The 25000-nt window shown below is 50.9% G+C and overlaps 3 protein-coding genes across 3 annotated transcripts in view; 2 read left to right on the top strand and 1 right to left on the bottom strand.

Annotated features, from left to right (window-relative positions):
- The window catches only part of lrp12 (low density lipoprotein receptor-related protein 12), a 12187-nt gene extending 9266 nt beyond the window's left edge, over positions 1 to 2921 (top strand). The window contains exons 10-13 of the mRNA XM_055157439.1: positions 1 to 109; positions 560 to 692; positions 1725 to 2033; positions 2120 to 2921. The exon at positions 1 to 109 is cut by the window's left edge and continues 94 nt beyond it. Coding sequence (XP_055013414.1) covers positions 1 to 109; positions 560 to 692; positions 1725 to 2033; positions 2120 to 2485 — 917 coding nt within the window. The 3' untranslated portion in view covers positions 2486 to 2921. The remainder of the gene's footprint in view (positions 110 to 559; positions 693 to 1724; positions 2034 to 2119) is intronic.
- Positions 2922 to 9430: 6509 nt separating this feature from the next.
- Positions 9431 to 23447, bottom strand: LOC110170151 (GA-binding protein subunit beta-2-like). The gene is made up of 9 exons (XM_055157134.1): positions 23170 to 23447; positions 21630 to 21740; positions 17234 to 17401; positions 16330 to 16524; positions 15896 to 16029; positions 15554 to 15561; positions 15449 to 15453; positions 12263 to 12454; positions 9431 to 10091 (listed from the first exon to the last, which is right to left on the bottom strand). The coding sequence occupies exons 2-9, from the start codon at positions 21735 to 21737 to the stop codon at positions 9792 to 9794; spliced, it is 1110 nt and encodes a 369-aa protein (XP_055013109.1). The 5' UTR covers positions 21738 to 21740; positions 23170 to 23447; the 3' UTR covers positions 9431 to 9791.
- Positions 23448 to 24846: 1399 nt separating this feature from the next.
- Positions 24847 to 25000, top strand: part of LOC110170146 (pleckstrin homology domain-containing family O member 1-like) — an 18398-nt gene continuing 18244 nt past the window's right edge. Inside the window, 1 exon segment of the mRNA XM_055157133.1 lies at positions 24847 to 25000. This exon segment is cut by the window's right edge and continues 642 nt beyond it. The gene's annotated coding sequence lies outside the window, so the exon portion shown is untranslated.

Here is a 25000-nt window from a genome sequence, read left to right as displayed (position 1 = left end):
CCAGAGTGATCACGGCGGCGGTGATCGGGTCGCTCATCTGCGGCCTCCTGCTCGTCATCGCCCTCGGCTGCACCTGCAAACTCTACTCACTACGAATGTTCGAACGCAGGTGTGTGTGTGTTTATTGTGTGTGTCTGTGTGTGTGTGTTGGTGTGTGTGTCTGTGTGTGTGTATTGTGTGTGTATTGTGTGTGTGTATTGTGTGTGTATTGTGTGTGTCTGTGTGTGTGTGTTGTGTGTGTGTATTGTGTGTGTATTGTGTGTGTCTGTGTGTGTGTGTTGTGTGTGTGTCTGTGTGTGTGTTGTGTGTGTGTGTGTGTATTGTGTGTGTATTGTGGTGTGTCTGTGTGTGTGTGTGTGTGTGTGTGTGTTTGTGTGTGTGTCTGTGTGTGTGTGTGTGTGTGTCTGTGTGTGTGTATTGTGTGTGTATTGTGTGTGTCTGTGTGTGTGTGTTGGTGTGTGTGTCTGTGTGTGTGTATTGTGTGTGTGTATTGTGTGTGTGTGTCTGTCAGATTGTGGGAGGAGTTACAGTTGTCGTGCTCTTCTCTGATTGGCTGCAGGTCGTTCGAGACTCAGTTGTCCCGCGTGGAGGCGGAGCTTCTGAGGAGAGAGGCTCCGCCCTCTTACGGTCAGCTGATCGCCCAGGGTCTGATCCCCCCCGTCGAGGACTTCCCCGTCTGCTCCGGGAACCAGGTCTGGACCAGGACCAGACCCAGGACCCAGACCCAGGACCTAGACCCAGGACCTAGACCCCGGACCTAGACCCAAGACCTACACCCTAGACCGAGGACCAGACCCAAGACCTAGACCCAAGACCTAGACCCAAGACCTAGACCCAAGACCTACACCCTAGACCGAGGACCAGACCCAAGACCTAGACCCAAGACCTAGACCCAAGACCTAGACCCAAGACCTAGACCCAAGACCTACACCCTAAACCGAGGAGACCAGACCCAAGACCTAGACCCAAGACCTAGACCCAAGACCTAGACCCAAGACCTAGACCGAGGACCAGACCCGAGACCCAGACCCAGGACCAGACCCAGGACCAGACCCAGGACCAGACCCAAAACCTAGACCCAGGACCAGACCCAGGACCAGGAGTTTCCTCTGTAGTGTTGGTCTAACATGTGCAGTATTGGTATTGCGTAGTAGTAGTAGTAGTAGTAGTATTTGCTGCTGTAGTAGTAGTAGTAGTATTTGCTGCTCTAGTAGTAGTAGTAGTATTTGCTGCTCTAGTAGTAGTAGTAGTATTTGCTGCTGTAGTAGTAGTAGTAGTATTTGCTGCTGTAGTAGTAGTAGTAGTATTTGCTGCTCTAGTAGTAGTAGTAGTATTTGCTGCTGTAGTAGTAGTAGTAGTATTTGCTGCTGTAGTAGTAGTAGTAGTATTTGCTGCTGTAGTAGTAGTAGTCGTAGTATTTGCTGCTGTAGTAGTAGAAGTAGTATTTGCTGCTGTAGTAGTAGTAGTAGTATTTGCTGCTGTAGTAGTAGTAGTAGTATTTGCTGCTGTAGTAGTAGTATTTGCTGCTGTAGTAGTAGTAGTCGTAGTATTTGCTGCTGTAGTAGTAGAAGTATTTGCTGCTGTAGTAGTAGTAGTAGTAGTAGTATTTGCTGTAGTAGTAGTAGTATTTGCTGTAGTAGTAGTAGTAGTATTTGCTGTAGTAGTAGTATTTGCTGCTGTAGTAGTAGTAGTAGTAGTAGTGATGCATGTACTTGTACTTTCAGGCGTCGGTCCTGGAGAACCTGCGTCTGGCCGTCCGTTCTCAGCTCGGGTTCCCGTCTCTTCGTTTTTCTCGCCGTTCTTCGTGGGGTCGCTGGTTTTCGTCGCGGCGCCGCTCGTCGGTGGCGCTCGTGTCGTCGGAGCTGGAGGCGGGGCGTCTCCACGGCGACGGCTCTGAGGGGGCAGAGCCTCTGCTGCAGGAGGCGGAGCCGGAGGGGGCGGTGGGCGGAGCCACGCAGAAGGTTCCCGTGGAAACGACGACGTCATCATCTGCGCAGACGCCAACATCAGCGCCAACGCAGCGCCTCAGCTGGGTACGAACCGACCAATCACAGTCGCCCGTGTACAGACCGACCAATCACAGCCGCCCGTGTACAGATGTTGTGTGTTTGTGTTTCAGACTCTAGACTCTGGTTCTGTTTCGGCCGCGGCTCTTCAGCGTCTCGCCTCAAACCTGCAGCGGCTCCTGAACCCCGACCGTCACCGCGGCAACACGGACCCCTCCCCCCCCTGCCCCCCCTCCTCCTCCTCGTCACCGCGGAGACGGGCCGGAGCGTCGCCGCGGAGACGCCGCAGAGACGCAGCATCAGCGCGTCAACGGAACCTGCCCCCGCTGCGGCAAAGTCCACACGGGAGCCCCAGAAACCTGCTCCCGACCTGGACCGGACCAGGACCAGAACCAGAACCAGGACCCGGACCTGAGCCCGGACCTGAGCCCGGACCTGAGACTGAACCAGGACCAGAGCCGAGAGAGCAGCGACGATGAACTTCTCCTGCTCTAGAACCACAACACAGAACCACAACACAGAACCACAACACAGAACCACAACATAGAACCACAACACAGAACATAGAACCACAACACAGAACCGACCCGACGAGGACACAGACGTACAGACACATGTCCAACTGTCCAACTGTCCCTCTGCTCCTCCTCTTCTTCTTCTTCTTCCTCTTCTTCTTCTTCTTCTTCTTCTTTGTTGTCGTCTGCTCCTCGTCAGGTTAAATCTTCTTGTGATGTCACTGCGCTCCACCTGAATCGGCCAATCAGATCAGAGTACGAAGAACTGTCCAATAGCGGTACGAGGCCTGGATCATGTGACTGAACACGCCACGTTTTGGAAGCACAACCTCGTCACGACGCCGGACCTCAGGTCGTGGCGGCCTGGGGCGGGGACCTGGGGCGGCGGCGTGGGGCGGCGGCGTGGGGCGGGGACCTGGGGCGTGGGCCTGGGGGCGGCGGCGCCGGGGGCGACTCTGGTTTTAGTGTGACAGGTTTTTATGATTTTGAGCTGATGATAAAATGTGTAAAAATATAAATTATAAACAAGAAGCAGATGAAGAAAAGTTTAAAAACCTGCTCCACACGCTGATGTCACACATGTGACATCACGCGGATGATGTCATGAGGATGATGTCATGAGGATGATGTCAGGAGGATGATGTCAGGAGGATGATGTCATGAGGATGACATCATCCTCCTGACGTCACACTGGGAGAATTCTGTCCAAAAGTCCAGTGTAATTTACACAAGAAACACCAGAAAATTAACAGTTTTTAGGTTTCAAATGTTAAACAAATGTTCCAGTTTGAGTAGAATTTTCCCTCCTGAGTTTCTGTCTAAACCTGAGGCTCCGGCGCCGCTGCTGGAAGCTCAAGATGAAGATGAAGTTGAAGGTCGTTGTTTCTGCAGGTCACTTTTAAACCCAGATGTTTCACATTCCAAAGTCCAAAAACTCTGGACCCTGGACTAAACCGGGTCTGGACCTTGGACTAAACCGGGTCTGGACCCTGGACTAAACCGGGTCTGGACCTTGGACTAAACCGGGTCTGGACCCTGGACTAAACCGGGTCTGGACCTTGGACTAAACCGGGTCTGGACCCTGGACTAAACCGGGTCTGGACCTGCAGCTGCTCCTGATCCTGGACTGAAGTATTTATTGAGATTGTTTGTTGTTTCCTGTAGTTTTGTTGTTTTTTTTTGCATGATTCTTGATTCTTGATTCTCGGTCGGTGAATTTTCCTTTGAGTCTGACACTAAAATATTAAAATATTAAAATATTTCCTCTGTTGCCTCCAAGTCTTTTTAAAAATGACACAAAAATGATCACATGACCCGTCTGGACCACAGCGCCACCTGCAGGACCACAGCAGGACCACGGCAGGACCACGGCAGGACCACGGCAGGACCACAGGACCGTAACATTACCATTAAAAATAAAAAAACTTTTAAATATTCACTATAAAGATTTTCAAACTGTCAAAATTCAGAGTAAAATTCACAGTGAAAAAAATATGCATCAAAATCCAAGAAGCTGAAGCGTCGAGTCTGAGTCTGGTCGGACTCGGTCAGTTTGGTTAAAATTTCAGAAACTAAAATTCAGAATTAAAATAATTCAGTTTAAAAATTCAAAGTGAGAAATTCAACCGAGTTTAAAATGAAAAATCTGATGGAACAAAAGATTTTCTTCTGTCGAGGTCAGAGGTCAAAGTGAAGCTGACAGAGCCCAGACCCAAACCCGGACCTGGACCCGGACCCGGACTCAGACCCAAACCCGGACCAAGACCCGGACCCGGACTCAGACCCGGACCCGGACCAAGACCCGGACCTAGACTCAGACCCAAACCTGGACCAAGACCCGGACCCGGACTCAGACCCAAACCCGGACCAAGACCCGGACCTAGACTCAGACCCAAACCCGGACCCGGACTCAGACCCAAACCCGGACCAAGACCCGGACCCGGACTCAGACCCAAACCCGGACCAAGACCCGGACCTAGACTCAGACCCAAACCCGGACTCAGACCCAAACCCGGACCAAGACCCGGACCTGGACTCAGACCCAAACCTGGACCAAGACCCGGACTCAGACCCAAACCCGGACCAAGACCCGGACTCAGACCCGGACTCAGACCCAAACCCGGACCAAGACCCGGACCTGGACTCAGACCCAAACCCGGACCAAGACCCGGACCCGACTCAGACCCAAACCCGGACCAAGACCCGGACCCGGACTCAGACCCAAACCCGGACCAAGACCCGGACCCGGACTCAGACCCAAACCCGGACCAAGACCCGGACTCAGACCCCAAACCCGGACCAAGACCCGGACCTGGACTCAGACCCAAACCCGGACCAAGACCCGGACCGGACTCAGACCCAAACCCGGACCAAGACCCGACCTGGACCCGGACTCAGACCCAAACCCGGACCAAGACCCGGACTCAGACCCAAACCCGACCAAGACCCGGACCCGGACTCAGACCCAAACCCGGACCCCAGACCCAACCCGGACCAAGACCCGACCTGACCCGGACTCAGACCCCAAACCCGGACCGGACTCAGACCCAAACCCGGACCAAGACCCGGACCCAAGACCCTGACCAAGACCCGGACTCAGACCCAAACCCGGACCAAGACCCGGACTCAGACCCAAACCCGGACCAAGACCCGGACCTGGACTCAGACCCAAACCCGGACCAAGACCCGGACCCGGACTCAGACCCAAACCCGGACCAAGACCCAGACCTGGACCCGGACTCAGACCCAAACCCGGACCAAGACCCGGACTCAGACCCAAACCCGGACCAAGACCCGGACCCGGACTCAGACCCAAACCCGGACCTGGACTCAGACCCAAACCCGGACCAAGACCCGGACCTGCACCCGGACTCAGACCCAAACCCGGACCCGGACTCAGACCCAACGCTCCATCCGCACCTGCCCAGGGTCAGAGGTCAGAGGTCAGAGGTGCAGTTCCAGCTCCGCCGCTGCAGGAGGCGCCACCGACACCGACACGTCCAGACTCACGCGCACCGGAACAAGGAGTTTAGCGCGAGACTCCGGTTTGGTCCCGGTTTGGTCCTGGTCCTGGTCTTGGCTCAGATGTGGTCCTCCGCGGGTCTGGAGCGGCTCAGAGGTTCGGTTCGGGCTCGGCTCCGGGCGGTTCTGGAGCGGGACGGTTCACCGCTGGACCAACGTCTGGACTCAGCGACCCGAGACCTGATGGACCTGATCCACACACAGACTCCAGGTCAGACCCGATGTGGACCAGGAGTCCACTTAGACCTGCTCTAGTCCTGGTTTAGTCCTGGTTTAGTTCTGGTCTAGTCCTGGTTTAGACCTGGTTTAGTTCTGGTTTAGTTCTGGTCTAGTCCTGGTTTAGTTCTGGTCTAGTCCTGGTCTAGTCCTGGTTTAGTCCTGGTTTAGTTCTGGTTTAGTTCTGGTCTAGTCCTGGTTTAGACCTGGTTTAGTTCTGGTCTAGTCCTGGTTTAGACCTGGTTTAGTTCTGGTTTAGTTCTGGTCTAGTCCTGGTTTAGACCTGGTCTAGTCCTGGTTTAGACCTGGTTTAGTCCTGGTTTAGTTCTGGTCTAGTCCTGGTCTAGTCCTGGTCTAGTCCTGGTTTAGTCCTGGTTTAGTCCTGGTTTAGTTCTGGTCTAGTCCTGGTTTAGACCTGGTTTAGTTCTGGTCTAGTCCTGGTTTAGTCCTGGTTTAGTTCTGGTCTAGTCCTGGTCTAGTCCTGGTTTAGTTCTGGTTTAGTTCTGGTCTAGTCCTGGTTTAGACCTGGTTTAGTTCTGGTCTAGTCCTGGTTTAGTTCTGGTTTAGTTCTGGTCTAGTCCTGGTTTAGACCTGGTTTAGTTCTGGTTTAGTTCTGGTCTAGTCCTGGTTTAGTTCTGGTTTAGTTCTGGTCTAGTCCTGGTTTAGTCCTGGTTTAGTTCTGGTCTAGTCCTGGTTTAGACCTGGTTTAGTTCTGGTCTAGTCCTGGTTTAGTCCTGGTTTAGTTCTGGTCTAGTCCTGGTTTAGACCTGGTTTAGTTCTGGTCTAGTCCTGGTTTAGTTCTGGTTTAGTTCTGGTCTAGTCCTGGTTTAGACCTGGTTTAGTTCTGGTTTAGTTCTGGTCTAGTCCTGGTTTAGTTCTGGTTTAGTTCTTTAGTTCTGGTTTAGTTCTGGTTTAGACCTGGTTTAGTTCTGGTTTAGTTCTGGTCTAGTCCTGGTTTAGTTCTGGTTTAGTTCTGGTCTAGTCCTGGTTTAGACCTGGTTTAGTCCTGGTTTGGTTCATGTGTTTGTTTGTTTTTCGTCAGTTTCAGTTGTGAGTTTGAAGCAGGAACGTGTGTGTCAGGTCCCTCCCCCAGTGTGTGTCAGGTCCCTCCCCCCGTGTGTGTCAGGTCCCTCCCCCCGTGTGTGTCAGGTCCCTCCCCGTGTGTGTCAGGTCCTCCCCCCGTGTGTGTCAGGTCCCTCCCCCCGTGTGTGTCAGGTCCTCCCCCGTGTGTGTCAGGTCCCTCCCCCCGTGTGTGTCAGGTCCCTCCCCCGTGTGTGTCAGGTCCCTCCCCCGTGTGTGTCAGGTCCCTCCCCCCAGTGTGTGTCAGTCCCTCCCCCGTGTGTGTCAGGTCCCTCCCCGTGTGTGTCAGGTCCCTCCCCCCGTGTGTGTCAGGTCCCTCCCCCGTGTGTGTCAGGTCCCTCCCCGTGTGTGTCAGGTCCTCCCCCAGTGTGTGTCAGGTCCCCCAGTGTGTGTCAGGTCCCTCTCCCCGTGTGTGTCAGGTCCCTCCCCCGTGTGTGTCAGGTCCCTCTCCCCGTGTGTCAGGTCCCTCTCCCCGTGTGTGTCAGGTCCCTCCCCCGTGTGTGTCAGGTCCCTCTCCCCGTGTGTGTCAGGTCCTCTCCCCGTGTGTGTCAGGTCCCTCCCCCGTGTGTGTCAGGTCCCTCCCCCCGTGTGTGTCAGGTCCCTCCCCCCCGTGTGTCAGGTCCCTCCCCCGTGTGTGTCAGGTCCCTCCCCCCGTGTGTGTCAGGTCCCTCCCCCGTGTGTGTCAGGACCCTCCCCCCAGTGTGTGTCAGGACCCTCCCCCCCAGTGTGTGTCAGGTTCTGGTCGTTTTATATGAAGTGGACACTTTGTGTGTCGTGCGTCGTGTGACGTGCGATGTGTGACGTGCATCGTGTGACGTGTGTTGTCATGTGTGATGTGTGTTGTCACATGTGACGTGTGTCGTGCGATGTGCGACGTCACATGTGACGTGTGTCGTGCGATGTGCGACGTGTGTTGTCACGTGTGATGTGTGACGTGTGTTGTCACATGTGACGTGTGTCGTGCGATGTGTGTGTTGTCACGTGTGATGTGTGTTGTCACATGTGACGTGTGTCGTGCGATGTGTGACGTGTGTTGTCACGTGTGATGTGTGACGTGTGTTGTCACGTGTGATGTGTGACGTGTGTTGTCACATGTGACGTGTGTCGTGCGATGTGTGACGTGTGTTGTCATGTGACGTGTGTCGATGTGTGACGTGCGATGTGTGACGTGTGTGTGTTGTGTGACGTGTTGTGTGACGTGCGTTGTGTGACGTGTGTCGTGTTGTGTGACGTGTGTCGTGTTGTGTGACGTGTGTGTTGTGTGACGTGTGTCGTGTTGTGTGACGTGCGTTGTGTGACGTGTGTCGTGTTGTGTGACGTGTGTTGTGTGACGTGTGTGTGTGACGTGTGTGTTGTGTGACGTGTGTGTGTGTGTGATGTGTGTTGTGTGACGTGCGTTGTTGTGTGACGTGCGTGGTGTTGTGTGACGTGCGTTGTGTGACGTGTGTCGTGTTGTGTGACGTGTGTGTGTGACGTGTGTCTTGGTCCATGTGGCTCCAGGTTTGTGACACTGAATAAATCAAATAAATTAAACTCTTTTTTTTGTTGATCTCGTTTGTGGTTTTGTGTTTTCAGATTTAAACTTGGTTCATGTGAAGTTGGAGCCAGAGGAGCAGCAGATCCAGGACCAGAACCCGGACCGGGACCGGGACCAGGAGCAGGACCAGGACCAGGACCAGGAGCAGGGCTTGTTTGGGGTTGAGACTCTGCAGTTCTGCCCTGAGTGTGGGTCCATGATCGATCGTGGGCGTGGCGGTGGCGTTGTCGGGGGGCGTGGCGGTGGCGTTGTCGGGGGGGCGTGGCGGTGGCGTTGTCGGGGGCGTGGCGGTGGCGTTGTCGGGGGGCGTGGCGTTGTCGGGGGGCGGGCGCCGCGTCCGGTGGAGCGTCGCTGTTGGTTCTGTGGGCAGAGTTGTTCTTCTGAGGTTCTGCTCCTGGAACACAACTACAACCTGGACCTGAGCGGCGCCGACGACGACCTGAGGCGCTGGGCGGGGGACGACCTGAGGCGCGGCGGGGGCGGGTTCTGCTGCTCCGTGTGCGGGCAGGAGGCGGGCGGGGCGGGGGCGCTGCTGGAGCACCTGTCACTGCACCTGCCCTCGAGCAACGCACCGAGTCCAGACGAAGACGAGTGAAACTTCAGGACGAAGGAGCGACTCTGAACAGCTCCATGTTTGGACTCGTCCACCGAGTCTGAAGGAGCACCTGCCGCACGCACCTGCCGCACGCACCTGCCGCACGCACCTGCCGCACGCACCTGCCGCACAGGACAACCACTCTGCCGCGTGGGGGGGTGAAGACTTTTGCGGAAATAAAAGAAACTCAAACTTGTTCAGTAAAAAAACTCTGGGCTCTAAACTGGACTCTGGTCCTGGTCTGGTCCTGGTCTCAGTCTCGGTCTGGTTCAGTCTGAGCTCCTCACGTTTGTTCTGTGCAGTTTTTTGGTCACAGGAAATGTCGTCGGAGCCGCGACTCTGACGCCAAACTAACGACCTGTGACCTCCAGACAGAAGAGTTTAATGTGACCTGTGACCTCTGACCCTCTGAGCGTTTTGAGTCTCGTTTCAGTGAAATAAAAGAATCAGATTTTCCAAAAACATTTTTATGTCTCTAATGTTTCATCATCGTTGTCGTGGTTACAAAAATACACTTTTATGTACAAACAAACAACAGAGACAGACAGGGGGCGGGGACAGGGGGAGTGGGGGCGGGGACAGGGGGAGGAAATAAATGAGCTAAAACAAACATTCCTGGAGTTTATTACAAAGGTTAAAGTTCACTGAAGGAGGCGGCCATTTTAGGACCCTCCAGAGTCCCACCCGGGTTTAAAATGGACGACGTTTGGCAGAAGAAGAACCTGGACCTGGTCCTGGTCCTCTGGCCCAGAAACATGTCTAGACCAGGTCTAGTCCAGGTCTGAACCAGGACCAGACCAGGTTTAAATGGGCGGCGCCCGTCACTCGGCGGCGCCCGTCACCAGCGTCACTTCCTGCCCCTCCCCCTCCTCCGTCATGATGATGCCGACCACTTCCTCTTCTCCCTCCACCTCGTCGCGCTCGCCGTTCTCGCCGTCGGCCGGGTCGTCGGGATCGTCGGCGCCGTTGGTCGGGGCGTCGGCGCCGACGTTGGCCCGGACGTGGGACATGGCCTCCAGTTTGATCCGATATTCCTCGGCCTCCTGCTCCTTCCTCAACAACTGCTGCCGGTACTCCTGAGCCTTCCTGTTGGCCTCCTGCAGCTGACGCTGGAGCACCTCCTGATACACACACACACACGACACATGACACACACGTGTGAAACATGACACACATACACACACCTGCAGCTGACGCTGGAGCACCTCCTGATACACACGACACACACGACACATGACACACACGTGTGAAACATGACACACATACACACACACCTGCAGCTGACGCTGGAGCACCTCCTGATACACACACACACACGACACATGACACACACGTGTGAAACATGACACACACATACACACACCTGCAGCTGACGCTGGAGCACCTCCTGATACACACGACACACACGACACATGACACACACGTGTGAAACATGACACACACACACACACCTGCAGCTGACGCTGGAGCACCTCCTGATACACACGACACACGACACATGACACACACGTGTGAAACATGACACACATACACACACCTGCAGCTGACGCTGGAGCACCTCCTGATACACACGACACATGACACACGTGTGAAACATGACACACACACACACACCTGCAGCTGACGCTGGAGCACCTCCTGATACACACACCACACACGACACATGACACACACGTGTGAAACATGACACACACACACACCACAGCTGCTGACGCTGGAGCACCTCCTGGACACACACACACACATGACACACCTCCTGACACACACACACACCTGCAGCTGACGCTGACACCTCCACGACACACACGACACATGACACACACGTGTGAAACATGACACACACACACACACCTGCAGCTGACGCTGGAGCACCTCCTGATACACACACACTACACTGACATGACACACACACACTGGACACACACACACACGACACACACACACACGTGTGAAACATGACACACACACACACACCTGCAGCTGACGCTGGAGCACCTCCTGATACACACACGACACACACGACACATGACACACACGTGTGAAACATGACACACATACACACACCTGCAGCTGACGCTGGAGCACCTCCTGATACACACACACACGACACATGACACACACGTGTGAAACATGACACACACACACACACCTGCAGCTGACGCTGGAGCACCTCCTGATACACACGACACACACGACACATGACACACACGTGTGAAACATGACACACACACACACACCTGCAGCTGACGCTGGAGCACCTCCTGATACACACACACGACACACACGACACACGACACACACGTGTGAAACATGACACATCACACACACACCTGCACACACCTGCAGCTGACGCTGGAGCACTCCCATACACACACATCACACGACACACGACACACACGTGTGAAACATGACACAACACACACACACCTGCAGCTGACGCTGGAGCACCTCCTGATACACACGACACATGATTATTTGTTTGTTGGTTTGATTATTTGTTTGTTTGTTGGTTTGATTATTTGTTTGTTTGTTGGTTTGATTATTTGTTTGTTTGTTGGTTTGATTATTTGTTTGTTTGGAGCTTAAGAAATACAAACAAAGTGTTTTTCACGTCCTGATTCAGTCTCTTCACTCTGTGCTGAAACACTGTTATTGTAGCCACAGCCGCCCTGGGGCAGACTGACAGAAACGAGGCTGCCAATCTGCACCATCGGCCCCTCCCACCACCAGACACACACACACACGCACACACACACACACACACACACACACACACACACACACACACACACACACACACACATACACATACACACACACACACACACCACTTTCATATTAGGCAATGTGGGTGAAGTGTCTTGCCTAAAGACACAACATTTTTTTTGCCACTGACGCCTCCTGTGGCTCTTGGAACTCCCAGTGTCTCCATCCAAAACCAGACCAGGACCCAGACCCAGACCCAGACCTGGACCCAGACCTGGACCCAGACCTGGACCCAGACCTGAACCCAGACCTGCTGAGCCTCTGAGATCTGACGGCATCAGGCTTTTACAAACCAGTGTGACCATGACACGCGTGACACACACACGCGCGACACACACACACGCGATACACACACGCGACACACACACGCGACACACACACGCGACACACACACGCGACACACACACGCGACACACACACGCGACACACACACGTGACACACACACGTGATACACACATTATTCACGACACAGGGAGAGGGTCAGGTCAGAGGTCAGAGAGGTCATGAAGGTCAGGGGTCACTCACCGTCTCCGGGAGTTCGGGCGTCGGCTCCAGTTTTCGTTTTCTCGTCGGAGGCTCTTCAGAAACCACCTCCTCTGTCACGGTGTTCGCCGGCACCAGCACTGACCAATCAGAGGAGAGCACAGTCAGACAGCCAATCAGAGGAGAGGACACAGTCAGACAGCCAATCAGAGGAGAGGACACAGTCAGACAGCCAATCAGAGGAGAGCACAGTCAGACAGCCAATCAGAGGAGAGGACAGTCAAGGTTGTTTTATATTTCTGTGTTGCCTCATTTTGTGTTGTGTGTGTGTTGTGTCTGTGTGTGTGTGTGTGTTGTGTGTGTTGTGTGTGTGTGTGTGTGTCAGTGTGTGTGTGTGTGTGTGTGTGTGTGTGTTGTGTGTGTGTGTGTGTGTGTGTGTGTGTGTGTGTGTGTGTGTGTGTGTGTGTGTGTGTGTGTGTGTGTGTGTTGTGTGTGTGTTGTGTCATGTGTGTTGTGTGTGTGTGTGTGTTGTGTGTGTTGTGTCATGTGTGTTGTGTGTGTGTGTGTGTGTGTGTGTGGTGTGTGTGTTGTGTGTTGTGTGTGTTGTGTGTGTGTGTGTGTTGTGTGTGTGTCGTGTGTGTTGTGTGTGTCGTGTGTGTGTGTCATGTGTGTTGTGTTGTTGTGTGTGTCGTGCATCGTGTGTGTTGTGTGTGTTGTGTGTGTTGTGTGTGTGTGTGTTGTGTGTTGTGTTTGTGTTGTGTGTGTGTGTGTCGTGTGTGTGTGTGGTTGGTGTTGTGTTGTGTTCGTGTTTGTGTGGTGTGTCGTTGTGGGTGTGTGTGTGTTGTGTGTGTTGTGTGTGTGTGTGGTCGTGGTGGTGTGTGTGTTGTGTCGTGTGTCTGTGTGTGTGTGTGCCGTGTTGTGTGGTGTGTGTGTGTGTGTGTCGTGTGTCGTGTGTGTGTGTGTGTGTGTCGTGTGTGTCGGTGTGTGTGTGTGTTGTGTCGTGTGTGTGTGTCGTGTGTGTGTGTGTGTGTGTCGTGTGTGTGTGTGTCTGTGTCGTGTGTGTGTGTGTGTGTCGTGTGTGTGTGTGTGTCGTGTGTGTGTGTGTGTCCGTGTGTGTGTGTGTGTCGTGTGTGTGTGTGTGTGTCGTGTGTGTCTGTGTGTGTGTGTGTGTTGTGTCGTGTGTTGTGTGTGTGTGTGTGTGTTGTGTGTCGTGTGTGTCGTGTGTGTGTGTCGTGTTGTGTGTGTGTGTCGTGTGTGTGTGTGTGTCGTGTGTTGTGTCGTGTGTGTGTCGTGTGTGTGTGTTGTGTCGTGTGTGGTCGTGTGTGTGTGTGTGTGTGTGTGTGTTCTGTGTGTTGTGTCGTGTGTGTCGTGTGTGTGTGTGTGTTTGTGTCGTGTGGTGTTGTGTGTGTTGTGTCGTGTGTGGGTGTGTGTTGTGTGTTGTGTCGTGTGTGTCCGTGTGTGGTCTGTGTGTCGTGTTGTGTGTGTGTCGTGTGGTTGTGTCGTGTCGTGTGTGTCCGTGTGTGTGTGTGTGTGTGTGTGTGTGTGTCTTGTGTGTGTGTGTGTGTCGTGTGTGTGTGTCGTGTGTGTGTGTGTGTGTGTGTGTGTGTGTGTGTGTGTGTGTGTGTGTGTCGTGTGTGTCGTGTGTGTGTGTGTGTGTGTCGTGTGTGTGTGTGTGTGTGTGTGTGTGTGTCGTGTGTGTCGTGTGTGTGTGTGTGTCGTGTGTGTGTGTGTGTGTGTTGTGTCGTGTGTGTGTGTCGTTGTGTCGTTGTGTGTGTGTGTGTGTGTTGTGTCGTGTGTGTGTCGTGTGTGTGGTGTCGTGCTGTGTGTGTGTGTGGTCGTGTCGTGTGTGTGTTGTGTCGTGTGTGTGTGTGTGTTGTGTCGTGTGTGTCGTGTGTGTGTGTGGTGTGTGTGTGTCGTGTGTTGTGTGTGTGTGTCGTGTGTGTTGTGTCGTGTGTGGTTGTGTATGTTGTCGTGCGTGTGTGTGCGTGGTTGTGTCGTGTGGTGTCGTTGTGTGTTGTGTGTGTGTCAGCTGTGTGTGTGGTGTGTGCGTGTGTTGTGTGATCGTGTGTGGTGTCGGTGGTCGTGTGTGTTGTGTGTGTGTTGTGTCGTGTGTGTCGTGTGTGTGTGTGTGTGTGTTGTGCTGTTGTGTGTGTGTGATAGGCTGTGCTCGAGTGTCGTTGTACACAGTACGACTCGGTGTCGATGCTTGTGGTACGCACGATGTGCTATGTGTGTGTCAGTGCTCGATGGCTAGATGTACGGATCAGTCACGTGATTCGTGGGTCGAACCATGGGACACAACATTGTGTGGGATGTCGTCGTGTGGTGCTGTTCTTGTCTGTGTGTGTGTGTTGGTTAGTGTTGACGTCATGGGTCGTACGTCTGCAGTTGTGTGTTGCGTCCGTTACTATGGTTATGTCTGGTCCCTCGTTCCACGTTGTGACGTCTGCGATCGTAGAGTGACTTAAGGTGCCCGCCATCGCTCTCCGCTCTCCTGAGACCGCAACACGGACGAACCTCGCAAACGGACGCACGGCACCTCACAACACACACACAACCCTACACAGCACCACCGTCACACAACCAACACACCTAACACGCAAAGCACCTCACACAACGTACGACCCCACACAAACGCACACAGCCTTCAACACAACCACCACTCCTCACTGCGACGCACAACACACACGACACCTCTTCAGGGACACGTCGGCACACACCCCTCACACACACACACACACAACACAGCCTCACAAACACGCACCAACCATCTCACAACACGCACAAACTCACACAACACGCACAACACCTCACAACAACACACACAACACCTCACGCAACACGCACAACACCTCACAAAACACTCAACACCTCAGCGACGCACAACCCTCCGAAGACGCACGAACTCACACACAACGACACCTCACAACGACGCACAACACCTCACACAACACACACAACACCTCACAACGACGCACAACACCTCACAACACGCACATGACACCCTCACGACGACGCACAACACCTTCTACAATCTATAAACTACCTCTACAACACCGCACAACACGCAGCAAACCTCACGACGACGCACACTCCACAACACGAGCGGGGCGAAAACACAACCGCACAACACTCACACATCTCACACCGCGCACGACACCTCACGACGACGCACACACCTCAACCACAACACAAAGCAACCTCAACAACACCTCACAAGCGACTCACAACACCTACAACAACACAACACAACTCCTCACAACACGCACAACACCGTGCACCAACGACACAGCACAACGACCTCACAACGAGCACATACACGCACACACGTACCATACAGCCTGTCACACAACACGTCAAAAAAACAACACTCACAACAACACACACACACCTCTAGCCACACGCACACCTCACAACAAACAACACTAACAACTCACAATCGACATCCACAATCACAGACAACGACGCTACAACACGTCACAACGAGCGCACGACACGCTCAACGACGACGCACAACACCTCACAACGACGCACAACACCTCACACACAAACATGCACACAATGCTCCGGTTCCGGTCTTCATGTCCTGGTCTCAGTCCTTGGTCCATCTAGTCCCTCAGGTTTCCAGGTAAGTCTCGTCAGTCCGCAGAGTTCAGGTCCGGGTCCGGGTCTCACCTGCGTTGGCCTTGTGCAGCAGGTCGCTCAGGTTGACCAGCCCCGTCTGGCAGTCGACGACAAACCCTGGAATGATGGAACGAGGCGAACGAAGCTCCGTCCACGTTCAGGTTCACCTGGTTCTGCATCCCCTCCTGCGGACCACACCACACTCAGGACAAAACCTCTAGACCCGGACTAGACCGGACTTAGGACCCTAGACCGGGACTGAGACCGGACTAGACGGACTAGAACCGGACGTAACCGGACTAAGACCGGGGACGTAGACCCGCCACTAGATGACGGACGACTAGACTCGGACTAGACCGGGACTGACCCGGACTAACCGGGACCTAGACGGGCCTAGACCGGGACTAGACCGGGACTAGACCCGGACTAGACCGGGACTAGACCGGGACTAGACCGGGTCTAGCTCAGTGGGCTGTGAGCCTGACCTGCAGCAGGAGCATGAGCTCGGTGTTCTGGATGTCGACCGCGATGTCGAACGGCGTTTTGTCAAACTTGCTGAGCGCGTGGACGTCGGCGCCGTGTTTGATGAGCGTCTCTGCGACGCCGTGGTGACCGTGCTGCGCCGCCCAGTGCAGCGCCGTCATCTTCAGCATGTCTTTGGCGTTTATGTCGGCGCCGCTCTGACCACGACACACACGACAACAACAATACACACAAGTGTCAGAACACACACAAGAACACACACACACCACACACACACACACACACACACACACACACACACACACACACACAACAACACACACACAACACACACACACACACACACACACACACACACACACACAACACACAACACACAACACACACACACACACACACACACACACACACACACACACACACACACACACACACACACACACACACACACACAGAACACACACACAACACACACACACACACACACACACACACACACACACACACACACACACACACACAACACACAAACACACACACACACACACACACACACACACACACACACACACACACACACACACACACACACACACACACACACACACACAACACACACACACACACACACCACACACACACACACACACAACACACACACACACACACACACACACACACACACACACACACACACACACACACACACACACACACACACACACACACACACACACACACACACACACACACACACAACACACACAACACACAACACACACACACACACACACACACGCACACACACACACACACACACACACACACACACACACACAACACACACACACACACACACACACACACACACACACACACACACACACACACACGTGTGGGTCTCACCCGTACGAGCAGTTCTACGATGACGGTGTGTCCTTCGGCGGCCGCCATGTGCAGGGGGGTGCGGTCCACTTTGGTGCGAGCGTCTCTGCTCACTCCGGCTCGCAGCAGCACGTCCGCCGTCGAGTAATGTCCATGCTGCGCCGCCAAGTGCAGAGGCGACGTGCCCAACTGACGCACAAACACAACAACGTCACACAACCACGTCACACAGCCACGTCACACAGCCACGTCACACAGCCACGTCACACAGCCACGTCACACAGCCACGTCACACACCACGTCACACAGCCACGTCACACACACGTCACACGCCACGTCACACACACGTCACACACACACACAACACGTCAACACAGCCACGTCACACAGCCACGTCACACAACAACGTCACACAGCCACGTCACACAACAACGTCACACAGCCACGTCACACAGCCACGTCACACAACATCACACAACCACGTCACACAGCCACGTCACACACAAACATCACACACATGACCCGACGACGAGATGAGAAGATTGTACGAGACCAAACATGAGCGTGAAATAAAACATGTGTGTGATGAACATGTGAGATGAACATGTGTGAGATGAACATGTGTGATGAACATGTGTGATGAACATGTGTGAGATGAACATGTGTGAGATGAACATGTGTGATGAACATGTGTGATGAACATGTGTGATGAACATGTGAGATGAACATGTGTGAGATGAACATGTGTGTGATGACATGTGTGTGATGTGTGATGAACATGTGTGATGAACATGTGTGATGAACATGTGTGATGAAACATGTGTGATGAACATGTGTGATGAACATGAACATGTGTGAGATGAACATGTGTGATGAACATGAACATGTGATGAACATGTGTGATGAACATGTGTGATGAACATGAACATGTGTGATGAACATGTGTGTGAACATGTGTGATGAACATGATGTGTGTGATGAACATGTGTGAATGAACATGTGTGTGATGAACATGTGTGATGAACAGTGTGATGAACATGTGTGATGAACATGTGTGTGATGAACATGTGTGTGATGAACATGAACATGTGTGATGAACAATGAACATGTGTGATGAACATGTGTGTGATGAACATGTGTGTGATGAACATGTGTGATGAACATGTGTGTGATGAACATGAATGTGTGTGATGAACATGTGTGATGAACATGAACATGTGTGATGAACATGTGTGATGAACATGTGTGATGAACATGTGTGTGATGAACATGTGTGATGAACATGTGTGATGAACATGTGTGTGATGAACATGTGTGATGAACATGTGTGATGAACATGTGTGATGAACATGAACATGTGTGTGATGAACATGTGTGATGAACATGTGTGAGATGAACATGTGTGTGATGAACATGTGTGATGAACATGTGTGTGATGAACATGTGTGATGAACATGTGTGAGATGAACATGTGTGAGATGAACATGTGTGATGAACATGTGTGTGATGAACATGTGTGAGATGAACATGTGTGATGAACATGTGTGAGATGAACATGTGTGATGAACATGTGTGATGAACATGTGTGATGAACATGTGTGATGAACATGTGTGATGAACATGTGTGTGATGAACATGTGTGAGATGAACATGTGTGTGATGAACATGTGTGTGATGAACATGTGTGTGATGAACATGTGTGATGAACATGTGTGTGATGAACATGTGTGATGAACATGTGTGTGATGAACATGTGTGAGATGAACATGTGAGATGAACATGTGTGATGAACATGTGTGTGATGAACATGTGTGTGATGAACATGTGTGATGAACATGTGTGATGAACATGTGTGTGATGAACATGTGTGTGATGAACATGTGTGATGAACATGTGTGATGAACATGTGATGATGAACATGTGTGTGATGAACATGTGTGATGAACATGTGTGAGATGAACATGTGAGATGATGAACATGTGTGAGATGAACATGTGTGATGAACATGTGTGTGATGAACATGTGTGAGATGAACATGTGTGTGATGAACATGTGTGATGAACATGTGTGTGATGAACATGTGTGTGATGAACATGTGTGATGAACATGTGTGTGATGAACATGTGTGTGATGAACATGTGTGATGAACATGTGTGATGAACATGTGTGATGAACATGTGTGATGAACATGTGTGTGATGAACATGTGTGTGATGAACATGTGTGATGAACATGTGTGTGATGAACATGTGTGTGATGAACATGTGTGTGATGAACATGTGTGTGATGAACATGTGTGTGATGAACATGTGTGATGAACATGTGTGATGAACATGTGATGAACATGTGTGAGATGAACATGTGTGTGATGAACATGTGTGAGATGAACATGTGAGATGAACATGTGTGATGATGAAACATGTGAGATGAACATGTGTGTGATGTGTGATGAACATGTGTGAGATGAACATGTGAGATGAACATGTGTGAGATGAACATGTGTGATGAACATGTGTGAGATGAACATGTGAGATGAACATGTGTGATGAACATGTGTGTGATGAACATGTGTGAGATGAACATGTGTGATGATGAACAACATGTGTGATGAACATGTGTGATGATGAACATGTGTGATGAACATGTGTGATGAACATGTGTGAGATGAACATGTGAGATGAACATGTGTGATGAACATGTGTGAGATGAACATGTGTGAGATGAACATGTGTGAGATGAACATGTGTGAGATGAACATGTGTGAGATGAACATGTGAGATGAACATGTGTGTGATGAACATGTGTGTGATGAACATGTGTGTGAACATGTGATGAACATGTGTGAGATGAACATGTGTGAGATGAACATGTGTGAGATGAACATGTGTGAAGATGAACATGTGTGTGATGAACATGTGTGTGATGAACATGTGTGTGATGAACATGTGTGATGAACATGTGTGATGAACATGTGTGAGATGAACATGTGTGATGAACATGTGTGATGAACATGTGTGATGAACATGTGATGAACATGTGTGATGAACATGAACATGTGTGATGAACATGTGTGTGATGAACATGTGTGTGATGAACATGTGTGAGATGAACATGTGTGATGTGATGAACATGTGTGATGAACATGTGTGATGAACATGTGTGAGATGAACATGTGTGAGATGAACATGTGTGAGATGAACATGTGTGAGATGAACATGTGTGATGAACATGTGTGATGAACATGTGTGTGATGAACATGTGTGTGATGAACATGTGTGTGATGAACATGTGTGTGATGAACATGTGTGAGATGAACATGTGTGAGATGAACATGTGATGAGATGAACATGTGTGAGATGAACATGTGTGAGATGAACATGTGTGAGATGAACATGTGAGATGAACATGTGTGATGAACATGTGTGAGATGAAACATGTGTGAGATGAACATGTGATGATGATGAACATGTGTGATGAACATGTGATGAACATGTGTGATGAACATGTGTGTGATGAACATGTGTGTGATGAACATGTGTGAGATGAACATGTGTGAGATGAACATGTGTGATGAACATGTGTGAGATGAACATGTGTGTGATGAACATGTGTGAGATGAACATGTGTGATGAACATGTGTGTGATGAACATGTGTGATGAACATGTGATGAACATGTGTGAGATGAACATGTGTGATGAACATGTGTGAGATGAACATGTGTGAGATGATGAACATGTGTGAGATGAACATGTGTGAGATGAACATGTGTGTGATGAACATGTGTGAGATGAACATGTGTGAGATGAACATGTGTGTGATGAACATGTGTGAGATGAACATGTGTGATGAACATGTGAGATGAACATGTGTGATGAACATGTGTGAGATGAACATGTGTGTGATGAACATGTGTGTGATGAACATGTGTGATGAACATGTGTGAGATGAACATGTGTGAGATGAACATGTGTGAGATGAACATGATGTGTGTGATGAACATGTGTGTGATGAACATGTGTGATGAACATGTGTGAGATGAACATGTGTGATGAACATGTGTGAGATGAACATGTGTTGATGAACATGTGTGAGATGAACATGTGTGTGATGAACATGTGTGTGATGAACATGTGTGATGAACATGTGAGATGAACATGTGTGATGAACATGTGTGAGATGAACATGTGTGAGATGAACATGTGAGATGAACATGTGAGATGAACATGTGTGAGATGAACATGTGTGAGATGAACATGTGTGTGATGAACATGTGTGAGATGAACATGAGTGAGATGAACATGTGAGATGAACATGTGTGAGATGAACATGAGTGAGATGAACATGTGTGAGATGAACATGTGTGAGATGAAGCGGCAGCAGAAGATGCTCCAGAGGAGCTGCAGTTAAAGTGCAGTACCCAGTCTGTGGTGAAGGGGGCGCCGTTGGCCATCAGGTTTCGCACCTCGTCGTCGTGACCTTTGCGGGCGGCCTCCAGGAGGCGCTTTCCCAGGTCCACCAGCGACATTTGCTGAAACACAAACAAAGATTGATTAAAAAAGCTCGACACAAACGAGCTCCGAACAACAAGAGGAAAATCAGCAGAAGAATTTATTCTGTTTGATTCAGATGCAGCAGGAGCAGCTTTTCTTTACACTCTGGACCAGAACCGGTTCTGTTGGTCTGATCTGAGACTTTACCTGAACACAAGTTCTAAAAGTGTAAATGGTTCAAATCATTTCCTGTGGATCAGTAACGTTTGAGTCTGAATCTGAACATGGATCTGTTGGATTTTTGTTTTCTTCACATTGAACACGACAGTTAAACAGTAAAATCATCTTCATCTTCATCAGGGTCACTGAAAAGATTCACACATCGTCCTATCAAAGTGTGATCTGTGCGACAGAAACACACAAGATCACAGAGATCACACTGTGATGATGTCACCACACTGTGATGTCATGATGACATCACACGTCACTGCACTGAGCGTGTGTGTGTTTCTGGTTTCATATAAATAATGTTTCTACACTTCACACGACTCTATAACTCAAACTGATTCAAGCAAAAGGCAGGTGCAGGCAGGTGCAGGCAGGTGCAGGGTAGTACCTGCAGTGAACAGACCCACATGTTTGGACTTTATTTGCTCTAAATCTAAAGTTCAGTCTGAAGTGATGACGTCACGTCCCTGGGTTTAAAAATGAATTTAATGAAACATAAAAATCATTTGTTTCTGTTTGTGTCCGTCAGACTCACGTCAGGTTTAACTCCTTTATGTTTTTAAAGTCATCACGGTCCAGAAACCAGAGAATTATCACATGTTTGAGTGAACAGACCCAGAAGCTCCAGTTTAACTCTGTGTCGGGTTATTAGACGGGGGGGAGCGGGTTCTGGTGGGTTCTGAGGTTCGTTCTCGGGGTGTTTTGCTCGGTGTCTGGAGCAGGTCTTTGACCTTTCACCTCTTTCACCTCTTTTGTGGCTGATTTCGGGGAAACTATAGCCCGCCTTTGTGTCCGATAACGGGCGCAGGGCTCCGGGCCGCGGCTCTTATGGAGAAGGACGAGCTTTCAGATTCCGCCATTTTCTGTCGGGAAGAAAAGCCTCCGCCATGTGCCACGTCCCCGCGCCACGGCCCCAGAGCCGCGGCCAAAACCCCCGTGAACCCGCCGGTGTCAGGCGCACACGCTCCGAGGCACCGACAGGAAACTGTTTGATATTAAGTTGTTGGTTTTCCGGGGGAAGTCACGGAGAAATTTCCTATTTTACAGCGACGCGAGAAAAAACTACTTCCACATCCGGTTAGAGTCGAGCGCGCGGCGCGTCTCCGGCGCCTTTCCCGAGTTTAGCGGCGAAAAGCGGCGCTTCTGGAGCGTTTCGAGACACACCGCGGTGGTTTTACCGGAGCAGAGGCCGCGGAGGGCGGCGGCAGCAGCAGCTCAGGCCGCGGGGGATTTACTCACCGTCTCCAGCCTGGACAATGTGCGCGGTCCCCTTGATGCTACGGCTAACGCGTTAGCTCCGGGGCCAAACGCGTCTTAAAAGTCTCCGTGCGGACAGTTTGTGAAGTGCGTTAACTCTGCGGATCATTCACGGCTCCGGTGTGTTTCCCTGGGCCCGGACAAAGGCCTCGGAATGCGCCAGATTTGACCCACTGTGCGCCAAAAGTCCAGTTTATGCGCCGCTGCTGCTCCGCGGACCGACTGCGTCAAGAAGCGGCTGAACGCGGAGCTGCGCGCCAGGAAGACGCACTTTCACAATAAAAGCCCCGCACTGGCCCCATACTGGCACACACTGGCACACACACACTGGCACACACACACTGATACACACACACTGATACACACACACTGATACACACACACACACACTGACACACACACACTGACACACACACACACACTGACACACACACTGACACACACACACACACTGGCACACACACACTGACACACACACTGATACACACACACTGGCACACACACACTGGCACACACACACTGACACACACACACTGACACACACACACTGACACACACACACACACACTGACACACACTGATACACACACTGGCACACACACACTGACACACACACACACACTGACACACACTGATACACACACTGGCACACACACACTGACACACACACACACACACTGACACACACACACTGACACACACACACACACACACTGGACACACACACACACACTGATACACACACTGACACACACTCTGGCACACACACACTGATACACACACTGGCCACACACACACTGATACACACACACACACACACTGATACACACACTGATACACACTCTGGCACACACACACTGACACACACACTGATACACACACTGGACACACACACACACACACACACTGATACACACACACTGGTCCCGCTGCACTGACAGAGAAACTGCTGTGAGCCTCGTGTTCATGATGTTTGTGATCGTGTTGGTCTGATAAATGTGAAAGATGCTGAAGTCTGTGTTATTTAAATATAATGACACTAATGTAAAGACCCGGTGGGACTTTGATGAGTCCAGTCCAGGTGAGTCTGGTCAAGTCCAAATATTTGTTTGTGAAATAAACAGGTTTTAATTTGGAAGTACACGTGTGTCTTATAGACTTGGCGTAGACTTGGTTTTGTTTTGTTCAGTGGTTTAGACCTGATCTAGTTCAGGTTTAGATCGTGGTTCAGACCCATTTTTGATCAGTGTGAACACTCCACAGATTATACAGTAACACTTGTACATTTAGGTCAGATTCATGTCACTTCTTTCACTTTCACACTCAATAATATTATTATTTAATATATATATTTTTTTTTTAATTGAGGACATGATCACGAAGACACAGAATTTTCCAAATTCCAGTTGTCTGATTATGAGATGTTTGTAATTATTAAACACTTTTTGTCTTGATTCAGAATTTCTTAAATAAACTTGGTGAATGTAACTGATTCTTTTATTGTGAAGTGATAAACCGGAAGCGCGTCTGTTTACTTTGTTTACTTCTCTGTTGTTAGCATTAGCATTTAGCTTAGCCTTGAGCAGCTCATCAACTTTAAAAACTCTTATAAATAATTATTAAAATTAATTATTAAAATCTTTGTCCGCGGAGGACGCGCCCAGATCACCCCGAGTTTGAAGCGATTTATTCCCTAAACACAGAGTTTAGTGTCTGTTTTGGTGTCATGGCGGAGGAGGAGCTCCGGGGGCGGGAGCAGCGGGCCGCGGCCTGAGCTGTGCCCGGGATCAGGCGCCTCTGGGCGGGCACAGAC

The sequence above is a fragment of the Boleophthalmus pectinirostris genome, unplaced genomic scaffold (genome assembly GCF_026225935.1).
Source record: "Boleophthalmus pectinirostris isolate CB_2022bp ecotype Guang Dong unplaced genomic scaffold, ASM2622593v1 HiC_scaffold_21, whole genome shotgun sequence".
Classification (NCBI taxonomy): Eukaryota; Metazoa; Chordata; class Actinopteri; order Gobiiformes; family Gobiidae; genus Boleophthalmus; species Boleophthalmus pectinirostris.
Note: the sequence above shows the minus strand (reverse complement) of the source record. Positions and strands in the feature narration are given on the sequence as shown.

What these genes read in the sequence shown, in the direction of transcription:
- LOC110170151 (XM_055157134.1), bottom strand. Translation starts at nt 21,737, where the DNA reads ATGTCGCTGGTGGACCTGGGAAAGCGCCTCCTGGAGGCCGCCCGCAAA. An exon ending in TCGTAGAACTGCTCGTACGG is followed by an intron (nt 16,525 to 17,233) that starts GTGAGACCCACA and finishes TGTCGTGGTCAG; the next exon opens with AGCGGCGCCGACATAAACGC. An exon ending in AGCTCATGCTCCTGCTGCAG is followed by an intron (nt 16,030 to 16,329) that starts GTCAGGCTCACA and finishes TGTGGTCCGCAG; the next exon opens with GAGGGGATGCAGAACCAGGT.